The sequence below is a fragment of the Quercus robur genome, chromosome 4, assembly GCF_932294415.1.
Source record: "Quercus robur chromosome 4, dhQueRobu3.1, whole genome shotgun sequence".
Classification (NCBI taxonomy): Eukaryota; Viridiplantae; Streptophyta; class Magnoliopsida; order Fagales; family Fagaceae; genus Quercus; species Quercus robur.
In genome coordinates this window covers 55,452,338-55,466,988 of record NC_065537.1, presented here as the reverse complement: position 1 = coordinate 55,466,988, position 14,651 = coordinate 55,452,338, and the positions used below count along the sequence as shown (strand labels likewise).

The 14,651-nt window shown below is 36.4% G+C and overlaps 1 protein-coding gene and 1 long non-coding RNA gene across 2 annotated transcripts in view; both read right to left on the bottom strand.

The window, feature by feature from the left end:
• Positions 1-13,810, bottom strand: part of LOC126722200 (probable LRR receptor-like serine/threonine-protein kinase At1g56140) — a 48,479-nt gene extending 34,669 nt beyond the window's left edge. The window contains exons 1-7 of the mRNA XM_050425346.1: positions 13,547-13,810; positions 11,488-11,674; positions 4,284-4,355; positions 3,998-4,069; positions 3,832-3,903; positions 3,315-3,386; positions 2,563-2,634 (exon numbers count right to left, since the gene is read on the bottom strand). Coding sequence (XP_050281303.1) covers positions 2,563-2,634; positions 3,315-3,386; positions 3,832-3,903; positions 3,998-4,069; positions 4,284-4,355; positions 11,488-11,674; positions 13,547-13,664 — 665 coding nt within the window. The 5' untranslated portion in view covers positions 13,665-13,810. The remainder of the gene's footprint in view (positions 1-2,562; positions 2,635-3,314; positions 3,387-3,831; positions 3,904-3,997; positions 4,070-4,283; positions 4,356-11,487; positions 11,675-13,546) is intronic.
• Positions 1,097-2,228, bottom strand: LOC126723021 (uncharacterized). The gene is made up of 4 exons (XR_007654101.1): positions 2,144-2,228; positions 1,995-2,059; positions 1,759-1,830; positions 1,097-1,162 (listed from the first exon to the last, which is right to left on the bottom strand). It is a non-coding gene; the product is annotated as an uncharacterized LOC126723021 (long non-coding RNA).
• Positions 13,811-14,651: the final 841 nt, after the last annotated feature.

Sequence of the window (14,651 nt, the reverse complement as noted above, 5' to 3'; positions counted from 1 at the left end):
TATAAAAATTTCAAATACAATTGTATACATACAGCTGTAAATTTTGTTCACTGACCCACGAAGGAAAGCTTCCCTCTAAATTATTGTAAGACAAATCACTGCAAGCATAGCATTACAAGGATGTTAGATACTTGATCTATTCAACGTGTAAATAGGTAAAGTTATGTGACACTGATGCTCTGTGTTAAAGTTGAGAATAAAATAATATAAGTAGCGAAAACTAGAAAGAGAGAATACGAGGGATTATGTGGTTTAGTCAACTAGCTACATTCATGAGATAAAACCCTAGCGGTTACATCTTTACTGTGTACTCAAACCAACACAATGAACCCATTAACAGGGTATTTATATAGACTAGCTAGAAGCTTGATTTAGCCCAACATGGGCTTACAACATAACTAGGCCTCTTGGGCCATTATATCAACATAAATCCAATATCTTTAACACTTTGAAACAAAATTTTGAAACCACATCATTTGAAATCCAGAACCTCTATTTTTCCATGTTTGCTAATAATACCATGCTTGTTTATGCTATTAGCTACACATGGAAACTTACGAATCTAGCATGGGATTACTCTTTTCTGAGACTATAAGATTAGGCCAGTACAATTACTCCAGTGGTAATACAGAATACACTTTTCTATAAATTCTTGCATCTACATATACAGAAAATGTTTCATCACTAAGTTAATACATAGAGATCAAATCTTTGATTAAACTGAGTGTGTTATAACCAGTCAATTAAAAGCATCTAACCTCCCAATGTAAAAGTATCTTCTTCGTATAATTATTATAGCTCCTATATATAAATGTTCACTTAGCTCATACAAGATTATGGGATGTGTTACTCAAGGTTTTCCTACCAAAATACCACACTAAAATAGCTTAGTGTTAATAAGAGATTAGAATCATAATACCCCTCCCTTGACATCAGATTGATTATTACTCCTTGTACATTAGAGAATCAAAAAAGCCTTGTACATTCAATCGACAAATGGCTTTTTTCAATTAAAAAGCTATTTGTTAGACACCTCCATTTTCATTTTAAATGTTTCATGATGTTGTTAAATGCAAATAATGTCTTATTTTCTTGCATATTGAGAAGAGAAGTGCTTTTTTGTGCAGGCACAGTGCCACTTAACTTGTTATTTCCAAGAAACCTGATAATGAACAAAATAAAATATGTTTCAATACCAAAAAAGAATAATATTGGGTGTATAATATGCAATTAAGAAAATGAGGTCTATTACAATAAAGAGAGTGAACTCAAATTGAAAAGCAAGTCTGGAATCAATCTGATACATAAAACTAGTTATCTACAAGAAGTAATTAATAATTATAATCCTTATACAACTAGAGCTAGTAAAATATAAGCCAGATACACCATCCCAACACAAAAGAAGGAACAAGGAAAGGATAAAGAAAAGATAAGAGAAGTTGAAAGTAATCGGGATGAGTTTGAAATACTATGAAGTGGCCCCTTATTTGATTACAAACAGGGAATTATATCACTTAATTTGATCAGTACCATTTACCACTTAAATTTTAGTACATGAACCCATATAAATTTCTTTCTTCAGGTTAGGTTGTTAAACCTAATAAATAGTAGAGATGTTCCTAGTTCCATTGGTTTGAACAATAATTAAATTTAACTGAACACAATTCTAACTCCAAGTGTATCTAAACAAATAATCAATTTTTTTTTTCTCAAAAAAAAAGTGTATCTAAACAGTTATCGACCAATGGCATTACTTACAACTGTTTCAACTGTTGGTATTCTCCTATATTGAATGGAATTGAATCAGGGATATTATTATTTCTCAGCACCCTGCAACACATTTAATTAAACTGTCATATAATATTCTGAAAGAGCAATAAAGAAGGAAAGAATCTGAAACATTGCTACTTTGGTGTTTTCATAATTAGGAAACACTGCTACGTGTATATTCATAATTTGGAATCTAAAACATTGCTACTTTGGTGTTTTCTTACGAGATACTTAGAGACTTCATATCCTTTACAGTGGAGAGCTTCCATTAGACAAATCACTTATTCTCCTACAATAATACCACACATGAGATTGTTAGCTTTACATGTCTGCAAAATACAAATGAAAGTAACCAAGAGATTTAGAGACTCACAAGTCCTACAAAGATGTCAAATTGGAAAATGTTTTGAGGGTATTGGACCTTCGAAAGAGTTACCTTCAAGCCTCCTACAAAAGCATTTTGGAGTAGTCAATCTTAAATTGAGCACAAATGCATCTTTTCAGTAGAATGTACAAGTAAACGCTAAAATTTTCTCAATCAGAACTCTACAATAAACAATATTTCATTATGTAGGATAGGGCTAGCAATATCATCTTACAAGGTATTAAGCTTTGACCAATTCCCTATGAAGTCAAGTATCTTTCCTGTGAGTTCAGTGTCTGATGCCCACCTAAGACCACAAGGAGTGTTTCCTCACACAATCCTATCACAATTTTTTGTATTTATATTTATCATTATGTAAATTTTAGAAAGTTTGCAATTGAAAAAAGAAGTAGTAGGCTGGTTCTTACATCGCCTGTAGGCTTTTTAAATTAGCAAATGTCGAAGGAATCTCACCAGTAACTCCAAAACTATCAAAGTAGCTATCAAGGTAATGAATTTACATGAATCAATTGATATTTGATATCATATCCTCAGCATAAATAAATTTGGTAAAAACAGTAATGAATAAAGACGAAAGGATAGGTCTCAAGCCATCATTAGATTATTCATGTTACTAACTTGTTATGAGAAAAATTTTCAAAATTTCCCACCGTAAGTATCTACAAATTAAATATCAAATTTAACATGATTGCTGGCACCAAATCTCTGCAATAGCTGTACCATTTCCACCAAATCATTTTTGCTAATAGTGATTGACTCTATAATGTAAAATATATTTTAAAAAATTATGACTACTTTTTTTTTTTTTCTTTCTTGGGATAATATATATAGTCTTGCATATGCAAAAGAAAATTGTTATATAGCATATAAGATTTGTTGTCCCAAAGTTGTTAAGAGCCTTATAAATCAACTGGTTGGTACCTTCTGATGTTTTCAAATGAGACATCCAGGGTTCAAATTCTCCTTCCCCAACTCTCAAATTATCAAAAGGATTTTTTCTCACAAAATTCTAATTATCTTTAGCCACAAACATGATATTACTAGAAGCTTTGCTAGAACAATTTCCAAAGTCTGCCTCACCGAGCTATAAAATACAATTAAATTGACTTCAGAAGTGACACTGAAAATGGAAAGCTATATTAATTGTACTAGAACTTACGGCTGTTGTAATTTCACTAAATTCCCAAGCTCCGATGGGAGAGAACCAGTGAAGTTGTTAGTTGAAAAAGATCTACAAAATTAGCAAGTAAAACAATATATGAATTATAAACTAGGATTTGATTCTCTTAGGTGTAGATCATCAAGGTCAAGTATGTGAAATGAAGAATTCCAACCCAACAAAAAAAGTAATGTGAAATGTAGAAAACATCAAAATAGGTGTACAATTGCATTTGGTTGACTACTAAATTTATATTTTGTGAAACCCTTCTTCATATATATTTAATGGGAAGTTACACTTGCATCTATGCACCTTGAACCTAAGACCTTACCTCCACACTATTTTGAGGGAGGAGGAAATGCCATTTGAGATAGATGTCATTCAAAAATCCTTTCTTCAAATATATTATAATAAATAAATGGTTGTAGTTGAAGACCACTAGTACCTAAATAAACAAAGGACAACACCACCAAGACGCCACATAGATGACCTACAAATTTGAATGAGGGTAACTTACAATGACGATAACTCCATAAGATTTCCAAGTTCCTTTGGAAGTGTCCTTGATAATGCATTGATGCCAAAACTCCTAATTTATTAGACATCAGAAAAAAGAGAAAGGTTAACTAACATTAAATGTACTATGTCCTATAAGTTTCATATCAAAATTCAGACAGGCTTACAGGTATTGCATGCGAGTTAGATTGCCAATGGATGCAGACAGGTTACCTATCAAGTAATTTTGGGCCAAATTCCTATAAGAAATATTGGAAACTTAGCATATTTAATAGACTAATGAAAATGAACCATCCTGCAAAACTAGTACACCACATCTAGTATAAATTTCAATTGGTTAACATAATGTAATACAATTTCAAGGTCTAAGTTCAATCCTATCTTACATGAAAAGAAGGTAATCAATATTCATGCAAAAAGCAAGTAAACAAACACATAAAGAAGAAATCGTACAGATTGAAGAGGAAAGTCAAAGTCCATAATTCTTCTGGGATTCCTCCAAAAACACTCACAGCATAAACCTTCCTAAAAAAGAAAATTTAATAATAAAATAATAAAACATCAACCAAAAGAAAGATTGATATTGTTAAGAATATAAAGTGTGAGAAAGACTGAATAGTCTGTATATTAATGTATATAAAATAATATACAATAGAGAGCCTTATATAGGCTAGGTATGTGTGCAGTACAAGTAAAAGGAGTAAACTACAAGTACAGTATACTGGGCTAAGCCCAATGGGCTAAACTAGTCTAAGCTATACACTAACATCCCCCCTCAAACTCGAGGTGGCAAGGAGGAAGCCAACTGGAGTTTGGATATAAGATCTCGAAGACGACCAGGCGGGTGAGTCTTGGTAAAGATATCAGCAGGCTGGTCAGCAGAGGAGATGGAGAATAACTGGAGATTTCCTTTCTTAAGATGCTGGCGAGTGATGTGGCAGTCGATCTCAATATGCTTAGTGCGTTCATGGAAGACATCATTATGAGCAATGTAGATAGCACTACGATTGTCACAATAAAGAGGAGTGGCAGTGGGCTGTGGAGCATCCATGTCAGCCAAGAGCCAGCGAAGCCAAACAAGCTCACAAGTGGTGTCGGCAAGGGCACGATACTCAGCCTCAGTACTAGAACGGGAAACCACATCCTGCTTCTTGCTGCGCCACGAGACCAGAGAAGTACCTAACAGGAAACAGAAACCTGTGATAGAGCATCGATCAGTCGGATCACCTGCCCAGTCAGCATCTGAATAAGCATGAAGCTCGAGAGAAGATCGAGAGGAGTAATGCAGACCATGATAAAGTGTGCCTTTGACATATCGGAGAATCCGATGAACAGCAGCATAGTGGACAGAACGAGGTGCATCCATGAACTTACTAACCATACCCACGGCATGTGAAATATCCGGACAAGTAACAGTGAGATAGATCAAACTGCCAACCAACTGACGATAGCGAGTAGCATCGGATATAGGTTCACCGTCCAAGGGTGTGAGCTTTGCATTGTATTCCAAAGGAGTGGAAACAGTCTTGTTATCAGTGACACCGACTTTGGAGAGAAGATCAGAAGCATATTTAGCCTGGGAAAGATAGTATCCATCAGAGGATGAGGTAACCTCAAGCCCAAGAAAATAGCTGAGAGTGCCCAAATCTTTCATCTCAAAATGCTGACTAAGGAAGCTCTGAAGAGAGCGGATACCTGCAGAATCATCTCCAGTAATAATCATATCATCAACATAAAGAAGAATAAGAGTGATACCAGCAGAGGATCTCCGAACAAAGAGAGCAGTGTCATGAGGACTCGAAGTGAAACCCTGCTGAGCAACAACTGAGCTAAACTTTTCAAACCAAGCTCGAGGAGCCTGCTTGAGGCCATAAAGAGCACGGCGAAGGCGGCAAACTTGATTGCCTGAGTGTGGATAGCCAGGGGGTGGTTGCATGTACACTTCTTCATGGAGGTCGCCATTGAGGAAAGCATTCTTCACATCCATTTGATAAAGAGGCCAATGGCGAACAGCAGCCACAGCAATGAGACATCTAACAGATGTAAGACGAGCAACAGGAGCAAATGTTTCCTCATAATCAATACCATACTCCTGAGTAAAGCCCTTGGCAACTAGGCGAGCCTTGTATCGTTCAACAGATCCATCAGCCTTGGTCTTGATCTTGTAAACCCACCTACAACCTACTACAGACTGACCAGGAGGCAAATCAACCATATCCCACGTGTGATTCTTATGAAGGGCATCTAGTTCTTCATTCATAGCTTGCTGCCAAAGAGGGTCAGTATGAGCCTCACGATAGGTGTGAGGTTCATAGAGAGTGGCAAGAGCAAAAGAGCAATGATAATCAGTGAGATAAGGGGGAGGAATGCTTACCCGAGTGGAACGACGAAGTTCAGGACCAATAGGAGACTCAGGAGAGGGTGGTGCCACAAGATCCAAGACAGGCGGGTCATATGCCGGAGACAGAACCGGAGATGAGTCGTCTGGAGAGGCAGTCGATGCTGAAGAATCCTCCACAAGTTCAGGATAGAGAGGGAGAAAAAGATCAGTAAAAATGGGAGACTCTGAGGAAGAAGATGTAGGAAACTGTTGAAGACTCGTGAAAGGACGATGTTCCCAAAACTCAACATGACGGGAGACACGAAGGCGATGAGAAATGGGATCATAGCAGCGAAACCCTTTTTGAGACACACCATAACCAAGGAAACAACAGAGACGAGTACGAGGTTAGAGACAAAGCAAGCACAACCAAAAACCCGAAGAGAGGAGTAGTCAGGAGTTTGACCATAGAGAAGCTCAAATGGTGATTTGTTGTGTGTAGTTGGTGAAGGAATACGATTAATAGTGTGCACAGCAGTGAGTGCGGCCTCACCCCAAAATCGCTCAGGAAGAGAGGCAGAAATGAGAAGGGTGCGGACAACATCAAGAATGTGACGATGTTTTCGTTCTGCACGACCATTTTGTTGAGAGGTGTAAGGACAAGACCGCTGAGGAAGAGTACCATGTCTGTCTAAAAAGGATAGGAAAGATTTATCATTATATTCTTGAGCATTATCTGATCGAAAGACTTTAACGGTGCAATTGAACTGTGTTTCAATCATTTTATGAAATGTTTGGTAAATAGACACAAGTTCAGACCTATGGTGAAGCAGATAAATCCAAGTATACCGAGAAAAATCATCCACAAATATGACAAAATATTTAGATCCCCCCTCAGTGGGAACAGGTGCAGGACCCCAAATATCAGAATGTATAAGATCAAAAGGAGCAGAAGAAAATGAGTCACTTTTATTAAATGGCAATTTTGTTTGTTTGCCAAAATGACAGGAAGTACAATCAAATTTTGAAAACTGAACTGAACCTAAATGACCTTGAGAAGCTAACAATTGAAGACGAGATAAGGATGGATGACCAAGACGAGCATGCCATAGATCAGGTGAGGAGGTGGCAGTTGTAGCAGCTGCAGAAACAACTTGTGAAGGAATCTTCAAGTCATGAACCTCAAACATGCGACCAACCTTACGGCCTGTCCCAAGCACTTGACCCGTCCGAGGATCCTGCACATCCACACCATGATTAGTAAATAGAAGATCTACGCCTAATTCGCAAAGTTGACCAACAGAAAGCAAATTGAGGGATAACTTTGGAATATGAAAAGTGTCACTAAGGGATAAACAAGAAGAAGAGATTGTTCCTTTATGACTAACAGGCATAGGAGTTCCATCAGCAGTGTAAATGGTGATTGGATGTTCTAAGGGTGCCTTATCAGAAAATTGGGATTCATCAGGAGTCATATGGTTACAACATGCAGTATCAAAAAACCAAGGTTGTTTACCTGAGGTGACAGAAAGGGCAGTGGAAGTGCGGGATAAAACCTGTTGAACAACTGCCTCAATATCAGCCGTAGTAAGTGAGGAAGCCAAAGATGGACCTGTAGGAACCGATGGATCTGAAGGACATACAGCAGCTGCCTGAGGAAGAGAAGTTTTATTCTGCTCTTGCACAAATTTCTGTAGCTTACGACAAACAGAGATGTCATGGCCTTTGGCACGGCAAAACTTGCAGTGAGCACCTTTGGAAGACTGAGAGGTGGGACGTCCGGAGTTTATTCGCGGAGGAGCAGTGAATGCAACAATGGGAGGCTGTGGTGAGGGTGTAGCCAAGACATGATCAGATGATGTCATGTGATAAGTGGGCCGACGATTCTCCTCAGAAATGAGCTCCTTTACTGCAGCATCAAGAGAAGGAGTAGGAGATCGGCTAAGTAGAGAAGCCCTAGTAGGCTCAAAATCCTCACGTAAACCCATCATGAAGTGCATAAATCTACGGCGATCCCGATATTTGACAAAGAGCTCAATGTCCTTAGAACACACCAGTGGAGGATCTGCAGCAGAGAGTTGTTCCCACATAGTAGAAGTCTGAGAATAAAAATCAGAAATAGACTGACCTGTCTCTTGGCGCATTTGATAAAGCTTGGATTCAATGTGAAACTCCAAGCTTGAATCATTAGTGCAGTTATAACGATCGGCCAAAAATTTCCAAGCAGCCTCAGCAGTTTCAAGACGAGGAAGAAGATTATGAATAGAGGGAATAGAGGTATTGATAAACCAAGATAAAATCTTACTCTGAATACTCTCCCATTCTTCTAGACGTTCTTCATAATCATCTGTTGTAACAGCAGTCTTGGAAGACTCTTCAGCAGCTGTGGCTTTGGACTTAGGGTTTGGTACTGGCTTAGGAATTGAACCAGTCACATATCTCCACAGTTTACGACCCTTGAGAAAGATGGTCATATTCTGAGACCATGCATGATAGCTAGTAGGACCATCCAACATGATGGTGATAGGACGTATGATATCTCGTTCATTTTGTTGAGCCATAATGAAGAAAATGACCAAAAAGTGATATTTAGATACCTCAAATGCAGAAAAGGAGCCCAAAATCAGAATCTACGCGAAAAACTGAGCAAGACAGGTCCTGTTGAAAAATTTTGACTTGGTCAACGGTCAAAGTCAACGGTCAAAGTCAACGGTCAAGTCTGGTCCAGTCAACGGCTGACGTGTGCTGACGTGGCAGGGTGACGTCACACTAGGGCTGACGTGGAAAATCGCGAAACAGAGCTGGCGCGTGGGGCGCGTGTAAGCGCGTGAGGGCGCGTGGAAGAATTCCGGTCTGGCGCGTGGGGCGCGTGAGTGAGACAGACGGCGCGTGGCGGCGCGTGGCGGCGCGTGGAGCGCGTGCTCGTGAGGCAGAAACTTCAGGCGGCGTGTGGGGGCGCGTGTGAAGTGTTTTCTGGCCGTTCTTGGTTGGGTTTTTCTCGGGATTGTGTGTTCTGTCACTCAATGCCTTTGTTTTAGCAGTTGGATGAGCAGAACATTGAAATCCGAGATTTGCTGGGACTGTGGGCGTGACGGCGGTGACTCGCTTCTGACAGTGGCTACTGGATGAAGGCGAGGGCAGCGGAAGAACGCCGGAGATGTCCACAGGAACCAGAAAGTCAGAGGATTGGCTCTGATACCATGTTAAGAATATAAAGTGTGAGAAAGACTGAATAGTCTGTATATTAATGTATATAAAATAATATACAATAGAGAGCCTTATATAGGCTAGGTATGTGTGCAGTACAAGTAAAAGGAGTAAACTACAAGTACAGTATACTGGGCTAAGCCCAATGGGCTAAACTAGTCTAAGCTATACACTAACAGATATACTGAAGATGCTCAAGATATATGTTGAAGTATAGGTTTTGTACTATTACATACACCACATCCTGGTCTCTTTCCAAGTTTTGCAAAATTTCCAAAGAATTTTAATTTTAAATCCAAAAAAAAAAAAAAAAAATCTATACGAAATGATTTTGTATATGAAATTAACTTGTGGATTGCTAAGTGGGTTCCAGTTAGTTTAACTAATAAAATCTCTGATGGTTGAATAAGAGGTCTAATTTCCCGCCTATACCAAAAACCAATTGGTGTCTTAGTTTGTTGATTAGGAGTTATTATCAGGAGTGAACACCATAGGTTGAAACTCTCTCAAAAAAAAAAAAAAAAAAAAAAAAAAAAAAAAAAACTTGTGGATTGCTAAAATTGTAAGCTTGCATTAAATGACTGCTCAAGAATATTAGTGATTAATATCATACACTAGATTTTTACAAGAGCAATGTTTACATATAATGATGAGTTGCCAATTAATGGCCATATAGCCTAGTGGCATTCCACTTTTTTCTTATGGGATTTGATTTGAGGGTTGAATCCCCTTAACTTACACTTTGCAAAAATAATACATATAATGTTAAGGCCCAACCTGATTATCCTTTGCAAGGATTTTGTTCTATATTTTGTGCTAAATGGCATCTCAACTAGTGCTTGTATACTCCTTTTTTTTTTTTTTTTTATAACTAATTTAATTGGAAAAAAAAAAAAAGACTATTTCATGCCAAAAAAAAAATGCAGAAAAGACATGAAGTAGCCAAAAAAGTACAAAGAAAACTAACTACTATGTACAAGAAAGAATAGAGTTATAAACATTAATGGAATTCCTAGATGTGAGTCCTCAAGTTCGAGACCAATGAAACAAAGTGCTTACAAACGAGCTCTCGGCAAGGAGTTGATCTCTCAAGCTCTCCACAATTTTTGGTTTAATTTGAAACTTTAGGCTTTGATTTGTTAATTTTGGAATTATAAGGTTTAGTTTGTAACTTTTTAAAGTGGAGGGTTTAAAATGTAATTTAGTAAAAAAAAAATTCAAAAGAGAGACACATAATTTAACCCTTGGTAATGCATATAAATTGTAAGTGCAAAACTTAGATATAGTTCACATTGCTTAAGTGTCCGTTTGGCAAAAATAATTTTTGCCAACTTATTTTAATATGCAACTTATTTTTGGTACTATTCATGGGTTCCATTGCACTTTTTGGTATTATTCATGGGTCTCACTATACTATTTCTACTAACTTTTATCTTTATCTACAGTACTTTCAGCAAAAAGTTTTTAGTTTCAGCAAAATAAACAAATCTCAAACAGACCTTAAAAGTGTGTTGTGTGTAGTAAAACTTGTCTTCCCATTCCTTAAAAGTTACCATGATTTTTTACTTTTTAGTGGAGTTTGTGGTATGCATTTGTGTCAAAACCTCATTTTCTCTCCCTTATGTGTGTGTATATGTTTGTTTCTCAAAAAGAGAAAATGGACACAGTTAACTTCACATTAGGGGTCTGTTTGGGATCCACTTATTTTGCTAAAATTGAAAATTTTTTGCTGAAAGTGAAAATTTTTTGCTGAAAGTACTGTAAATAAAAGTAAAAGTTAGCTGAAATAGTACAGTAAAATCCATAAATAGTACCAAAAAGTGTAGTGGAGCCCATAAATAGTAGCAAAAATAAGCTGAATAGTAAAATAAGTCGACTTTTTAATTTAGAGCCAAACACACACTAGGTTCTCCGTTTAAATTCAAAACACATGGTTGCATTGAGTAATGATATTCAAATAAAATTATATTTTAAGGGATAATTAAGACTATTAAACTCAATACAGCTATGTATTTTTAAGGGACAATTAAGCCATATTTAAGTAATTCTAAGAAAAAATTACATTATAAAAAAAAAACAAAAAAACAAAAACAAAAACGAAACAAGAGGATATAAAAGAGAGACACGTACAATTGGGTCATGTGGCAAGTAGTGCTATTATTAAACGAACAATCGCATTTGATCAAGGGGTTGTAGTTTCCGTCATTGAAGCTGGTGGAGTCAATAGCTGCTCCACTGCATGGTTCCCCACTTATATTCCATTGCTTTGAATTTGCTGAGATCCCCCATTTTTGAAATATTGTATTCAATGCTCTAACTGCAATCAAATTCACAGTTATTAAATATCATTTTGATCATAATAATAATGATTTTGTTTGAGTTTGGGAAACAAAACCACCAAGCCAGTGATTGATAAAATTATTTGATTAAAATGGGCTAAATAATAACGATTTTGTTTGAGTTTGGGAAACAAAACCACTAAGTCGGTGATTGATAAAATTATTTGTTTAAAATGGGCTAAATTATATTGTTAGTGTTGGAATTTAATTTAGTAAAATGCGTTTAGTCCTTGAAGTCTCAAAATAGCGCTACCACTTAACATAAAAATGTTTTATTAGGCAGATAAGTAAGGAGATTAATTGCAGTTAACAAAATTTAAAGCTTTGACCAAAATATGCTCATTTAATAATCTTGATAGACCAATAGTTTATTTTGGTCGTTAAATATTTATGGTGTATCTAAAAAATAGAATCTTTTAAAAGTTATACTTAAAAAAAAAAAAAAAAAAAAAAAACAAACAAAATGTTATGTATTTTAAATAATAATAATAATCCCTTTCAAATCATTCATACCCATCACAGTTTCAACTTTCAACTATACATACATACACACATATATATTTATATATTTTTTGAATTGATTATATCCAAATTTAAATCTTAAGAAGTGTAAGCCCTAATTATTATTATTATTATTATTATTAGATATCCAATAAGTCTTTTTATTTTATAATTACTAGGGTGGTATGTGTTTGGGGGTCTTTATGAGTTCTTTGTTTACTTGTCTCAATCACTTAGCTTTGGTTGACTTCCCTTTGATTTGTTTCAGCTCTAATACGACAATTTCAACAAGACGTTCCGCTGATTTGCCGTTGGATTTTGTTTTTCACCGGTTGGTATAGCCCAACACGTGTGGGCTGTGAGAGTGGTTTAGAGATGGGCTTCATACCTAGGCTTTGCCCATGTTTTCCTTTCCCCCTTTGTTGGTTCAGCTTTAAAAAACAAACCAATAGATATCTTGTTCCCAAGCACTTGTGGACCTAACCCACTTGAGTATTGGCCCAATTAATCTCATGGCCCAGATCCGAACTAAATCAATTCCTTGAAGCTTGAGCTTACTTTGACCATTGGTATGGGCTGTAGCCCTTGAATAATTTGTGGGCTTTGTTTCATGATTGGGCTGAAATTTGGGTTTTTTTGAATCTGTAGACTCAATTTTAACAGGGTGTGGGTTTTTTTTTTGGTGGATATTGGGCCGTGGAAGTGGGCTTTGTTTCATGGCTTGTTGCTTTAAAAATGCCTCCAACAATATGTAACTATATACCCGAATTTACAAGGCATCTAAGCCCCACTATTTTGTATTTGGTATTAACCAATTTCCATCACCAATATCAAAACTTCAATATCTATTTTATTTTTCAGCAACATGATTCTTTAGTTTGTATAATACTGAGTATGAAGTTACTAAGCCTATTATCGATTTCATCCAAAGATTTGCAAGCTATAGCAGCACGATCAAATTCTGAAAGTCCTACCAATTTTAAGCCTTATACTTCAAGTTTACACTCAACAATTATAAACCAAACACAGTTTTCGGTATTCATCATGTTTATTAGTTATAAGTTCTAACCAAGAAAATAAGAAAAGCAAACTTTAATAATGTGTAATATATTCACATTTAGTTTAACTGGCATATTTTAGCATTTCCAACAGAGACATTTAATATTCACATCCCATCTCCAACTATTAATGTTTTAAAAAAATAATTACGTGTAATATATCCAAAGAGGACAAAGCACTCAGCCAAGAACAAATAATATGTAAGGTAAGAAACTGTGTTAGAGAGAGAGAGAGAGAGAGAGAGAGAGAGAGAGAGAGAGAGAGAGAGAGAGAGAGAGAGAGAGGCACACCTTCAGTAGGATCTGTAGTAGCTTGGGATTGATTTTGAGCTTGAACTAACTCAATCAGGTGGCCAAAGATGCAAGAAGCACAAAAAGCTAAAACTAGAAGAGGTGATGATCCTTCCATGACTTAAATTTTTCTCTATGAGATTGATTGACTAACAAAATAGACGAGCATTCATGCAACAGAGCTAGAGAGAGAGAGAGCAATAGAGGAAGATAAAGGCTTCTCCTTGACTTGCAAAGCCACCAGACCAATCTCTGACAAATGCATTTCCTATTCAGCCAAAAAAAAAAACAAAGAATTTCCTATGTATATATCCAAATCCCCACGTTCGTATCCCCTTGGTAAACTATTAAAAACTACATAAACTGCCAATTGGGACATAAGGGTTGACCATTTTTTAGTTATACTAGGTAGGGCCGCACGTGCAAGGCACGTGCTGGCTTTAGTGAAAAAAAAAGGTAATTAAGTTTAAAATTTTCCTACTAAAAAAATAAAATTTTCATAGGCTACTTTCACACAGATTATATGAATGCCCAACATAGAATTTTCATTTTACCATTCAATCATAGAAAGCCATAATCTTCTTTTTCTTTCTCGTTATCTTTCTTTTTTTTTTTATGCTAATACAGTCTCCAGGGCTCTTCAAGTACCAGAATATTTTCCAGGCATGTGTGGTTCTCCCAGCAGGATTGGTGGTAGAAGTCAAAGTTTCAAACCCAGTTTATCATCCCTATGATGCTTTAAATATAGCTAGAGTGATGCAGGGCAAAGGCAAAAAACAGAACAAGATAAACCTTAGGCTTCACCAGTAAGGGTTCATCAAATTCAAAATAACAATAATGTTTATTGTGGGCCTATAAATAAGGTACCAGGTACATCAAATAAGGCAGGGAAATTAAATCATAACCAAGATAGCAATTAAATCCCTTAAGACATTCAAAATAATCTGGGCGGTGTCTGCTCCATAGAGCCACTCAACTCAACTCCTGGATATTAATGAAGTCATAATCTAACAATTATAGCATCATAACATAATAAATTAACAAAGTTCAAATAAGTACATGTGCTTTGAAACGCACCATAGTATAAGTATATAGGTTCTACGTA